This window comes from Pygoscelis adeliae, unplaced genomic scaffold, assembly GCF_000699105.1.
Source record: "Pygoscelis adeliae isolate BGI_AS28 unplaced genomic scaffold, ASM69910v1 Scaffold338, whole genome shotgun sequence".
NCBI lineage: Eukaryota > Metazoa > Chordata > Aves > Sphenisciformes > Spheniscidae > Pygoscelis > Pygoscelis adeliae.
Genome location: NW_008825305.1, coordinates 498,464 through 501,920, shown reverse-complemented (window position 1 = coordinate 501,920; position 3,457 = coordinate 498,464). Strand labels below are relative to the sequence as shown.

The window sequence follows — 3,457 nt, the reverse complement described above, 5'->3', positions numbered from 1 at the left end:
AGTGCCTCTCTGTGCGCAGCGGTGACCTGAAGAGGAGCCGTGGAGGAAAGAGGTGCTGCAGGCTCCGGCTCTGGTCACAGCGCACACCTCAGCGAGAGCCCAACGGGCCACATTGCCTCAGGAGCACATGGGAGATGAATGCTGGATGCTTTCTGCCCTGTGGGCTGCTGCATTTGAATGCATCCTCTTTACTTCATGGTGCCTGAGGGGAGAGGACCAGGGAGGGCAGCTGGGTGCGGATGTGGGGGCTGCAGAGGTGCCTGCTGAATGGGACAGAGGTGTGAGGTGCCTGGGGGGATGCAGAGTATGTGGAAGGCCCTGGTGTGTTGATATTGTCTTACTAAATCCTTTTTTCTCTGTACAGATGTTTCCCGCTGGGCTCTGGCTCTAGGATGTTGGAGAACCGAGAAGAAGTAAGACCCTTTCTGACACGGGTTTTGTCTGTTCCTGGCTGGGGTTTGGCAGCGCTGGAGCGGGTGGTCTTGGCCGAGCGCTGTGTTCGAGGGGTGAGAGGTGCTGAACGCCGGGCAGGGTCCGTGGGGCAGAGCTGAGGGGCCGCTGGTGACAGGGATGGGAAAGGCTGGAGGTGGCTGAGCTGCCCCTGGGGCAGGATGGCCAGACAAGCCAGTGTGGTCGTGGGTACCTGGGAGCCCCTCTGAGCCCTGCAAAGGGGGTGACGCTGGCGCGGGGCGGTGAGCGCTGCCTCCCCACGCTCAGGCAGCGTTTGTGCCGTAGGAGCTGACCACGGTGCGTGTTCAGGACCCCCGGGTGCAGAACGAAGGCTCCTGGAACTCCTATGTGGATTATAAAATCTTCCTCCATGTGAGTTGCGGCTGAGGGACAGGGGTGAGCTGCAGAGCCCGGTCGTGCCGTATTGTGAGGCTCGTGAGCGGAGTTGTCCGGCCATGTCTGGCTGTGCTGAGCGGGGATGGAAGGAGCCGTGAAGGGGGAACCCTCAGCAGCCCATCCCTCCTTCTGCGCTGTCTCCGTGCGGGTCTGAGACCCAGCTTGTCCCCTGGAGCCTGCTCAGGTTTTCCAGGCGCTGCTGGCTGCGAGGTGGCAGTAGAGCTGTCGATGGTCACCCTGGTGGTGTGGGGCACGTGAGACGATGGTGGGGCAGGGCTCAGCGTGCTCCTGGGCGCCCGCCTCACTCACCTTCCTCTCTCTGCACAGAGGGTTGTGCAGAACGTGGTCCTCCTCTCCGACAGCCGGCTGCACCTTTTCCTGCAGCGCCAGCTCCCCCAGCGCTCCCTAAAGCCCAGTGCTTGGAGGGGATCCCTTAGTCACTGAGCTCAGGGGTCTGGGCAGGCGAGATCCTGCCCTCCTCTGCCTTGCCGCCCCTCAATCACCTGGATTATTTCCATGGTGGGTTTTTTTTTTTTTGCAGACCAACAGCAAGGCCTTTACTGCCAAGACCTCATGCGTGCGGCGCCGGTACCGTGAATTCGTGTGGCTGAGGAGGCAGCTCCAGAAGAATGCTGGCTTGGTGTAAGCATGCCTTGTTCTCCCTCCTTTCCCCCTCCTGCAGCCAGACACCGTTTCCCATTGCCCTGGGAGACCCACGTGGACTCGGAACAGATGTGGGTAGAAACCCCAGACTCGAACACGGGATACCTGAGCTCCAGAGCTCCAGCTCTGCACAAAGCGGGGTCCTGACTGCTGCTGCCACGGTGCCCCTGTGTCTCCTTGCTGGGGTGATCTGACCCTGAACTGCTGCCTCTGCTCTGTGCCTGCAGGCCAGTCCCAGAGCTGCCCGGGAAATCCACCTTCTTCGTGGGCAGCACGGATGAGTTCATCGAGAAGCGGAGACAGGGGCTGCAGCAGTTCCTGGAGAAGTGAGTAGAGCATTTGGGAGGGCTGGATGGAGGGAGAGGACACGCTGCTCCGGTCTTGCTTAGAAGATGCTGGCTGTGAGGTGGCATTAGAGCTGTCCGGTCATCCTGGTGGTGTGGGGCGCACGAGGCGTTGGTGGGACAGGGCTCAGCGTGCTCTGGGCACCTGCCTCACTCACCCTCCTCTCTCTGTGCGCAGGGTTGTGCAGAACGTGGTCCTCCTCTCCGACAGCCGGCTGCACCTTTTCCTGCAGAGCCAGCTCTCGGTACCCGAGATAGAGGCGTGCGTGCAAGGCCAGGGCTCGCAGACAGTGACGGAAGCCATCCTGCACTACGCCATGTCCAACTGCGGCTGGGTGCAGGAGGAAGAGAGCCGCCCCGCGCTGCTGCCGGGAGGGGACCTGCATGGCAGGTAACGCAGGCAGGGAAGGACCGGCCTGGGGGTGCCGCCAGCGGGGCAGCCCCCAGCTCCCTCGCTGTGCCTGGAGCTGCTCTGTGCTGGCTGGAGCAGGCCTGGGTACCGGCATCTGTGCTGGCTGGAGCAGGCCTGTCTACCGGCAGTGCTCTGAGGCAGCTGGTGACTTGCTGTCCGCACCTCCCCTTGTCAGTGTTTGCAGCTGTGGGTCTGGCTACAGCCCGATTTGAAATGGCTGGTGCCTGCGCAAGGGACTTTCACTAGTAGCAAACAGCCTCTGCTGTGAAACAAGAGGAGCTGCCAAGCTTTCTGGAGACCCCTGAATGTTTTTTGAATTTCCCTGTCCCATCCTTGCTACAGTCGTTTGAGGCAATGAAGTGGAGCACGTGTTCCCCAGCCCTGCACACCGAATGGGCAGGATTCCTGGGGATCAGGCGATCGGAGCTGGACACCTTGGGCTGTCGCCAGCAGCCTCCTGTGCTGCCCCTCCACGCTGCCCCGGAGCGTGACCTGTCCTGGCCGTGGCCAAAGCTTAGCAGAAGAGAGCTCGAGTCTCTCAGAAGAACTTAAGCTGAGATTTACAAAGGTCTTCGGCTGCTTTCCTCCCTTAATCTCTGGGGAGTGAGGAGCCTTTGGAGGCTTTCAAAGCTCAGGCTTTCTGCGCGTCTGCGTCTTGCCTTCGTCCTCCCAGCGCGAGTGGGTTCTGCAATTCCTCACGCCCACCAGAGCTTCAGAGTGCTTGCTGCATGCTGGGGAATTAATTGGGCATCTCGCCGTGGGGTGACTGCCCCCCCCTGCAGCCAGTCGAGGGTTTTCTGCACCTGGGGAGGCAGCTGACCTGGTGGGAGAGGAGTGCTTCCTCCATCTGCTGCTGCTGCAGCTCCCTGCAAGAAGCTGAACGAGCACAGACATCACCTGCGTGTTCGGAGTCCTGCGGCAGGCGCGGGGTCCCTGGCTGGGCTCGCTGGCAGCCTGGTGGAGATGCTCTGGGTCCCCCTGCCCCTCAAATTGAGGTGTTTACCTGCTAAGCAGGAGGCCGTGTCCGGCCTTCTGCACCACCCAGTGCCCCTGTTTCTTCGTCTTGGTTTTCAAATAGCAGGAAGAAAGAGGTGTCTGGACTCCAGCGAGAGACCTGTTTTTTAAATAGAGCCCTTCTGGTTTAAGGAAGGGGTTTGAGGGAGCGCAGCAGCCCGGGCTAGTGGGTAGGTAC

The 3,457-nt window shown here is 61.1% G+C and overlaps 1 protein-coding gene across 1 annotated transcript in view; it reads left to right on the top strand.

Annotated features, from left to right (window-relative positions):
• The first annotated feature begins 324 nt into the window (after window positions 1-324).
• SNX11 (sorting nexin 11) overlaps window positions 325-3,457 on the top strand; it is a 4,623-nt gene continuing 1,490 nt past the window's right edge. Inside the window, exons 1-5 of the mRNA XM_009330150.1 lie at window positions 325-413; window positions 736-822; window positions 1,388-1,488; window positions 1,737-1,835; window positions 2,032-2,244. Of these exons, the coding sequence (XP_009328425.1) occupies window positions 393-413; window positions 736-822; window positions 1,388-1,488; window positions 1,737-1,835; window positions 2,032-2,244 (521 nt within the window). The 5' untranslated portion in view covers window positions 325-392. The remainder of the gene's footprint in view (window positions 414-735; window positions 823-1,387; window positions 1,489-1,736; window positions 1,836-2,031; window positions 2,245-3,457) is intronic.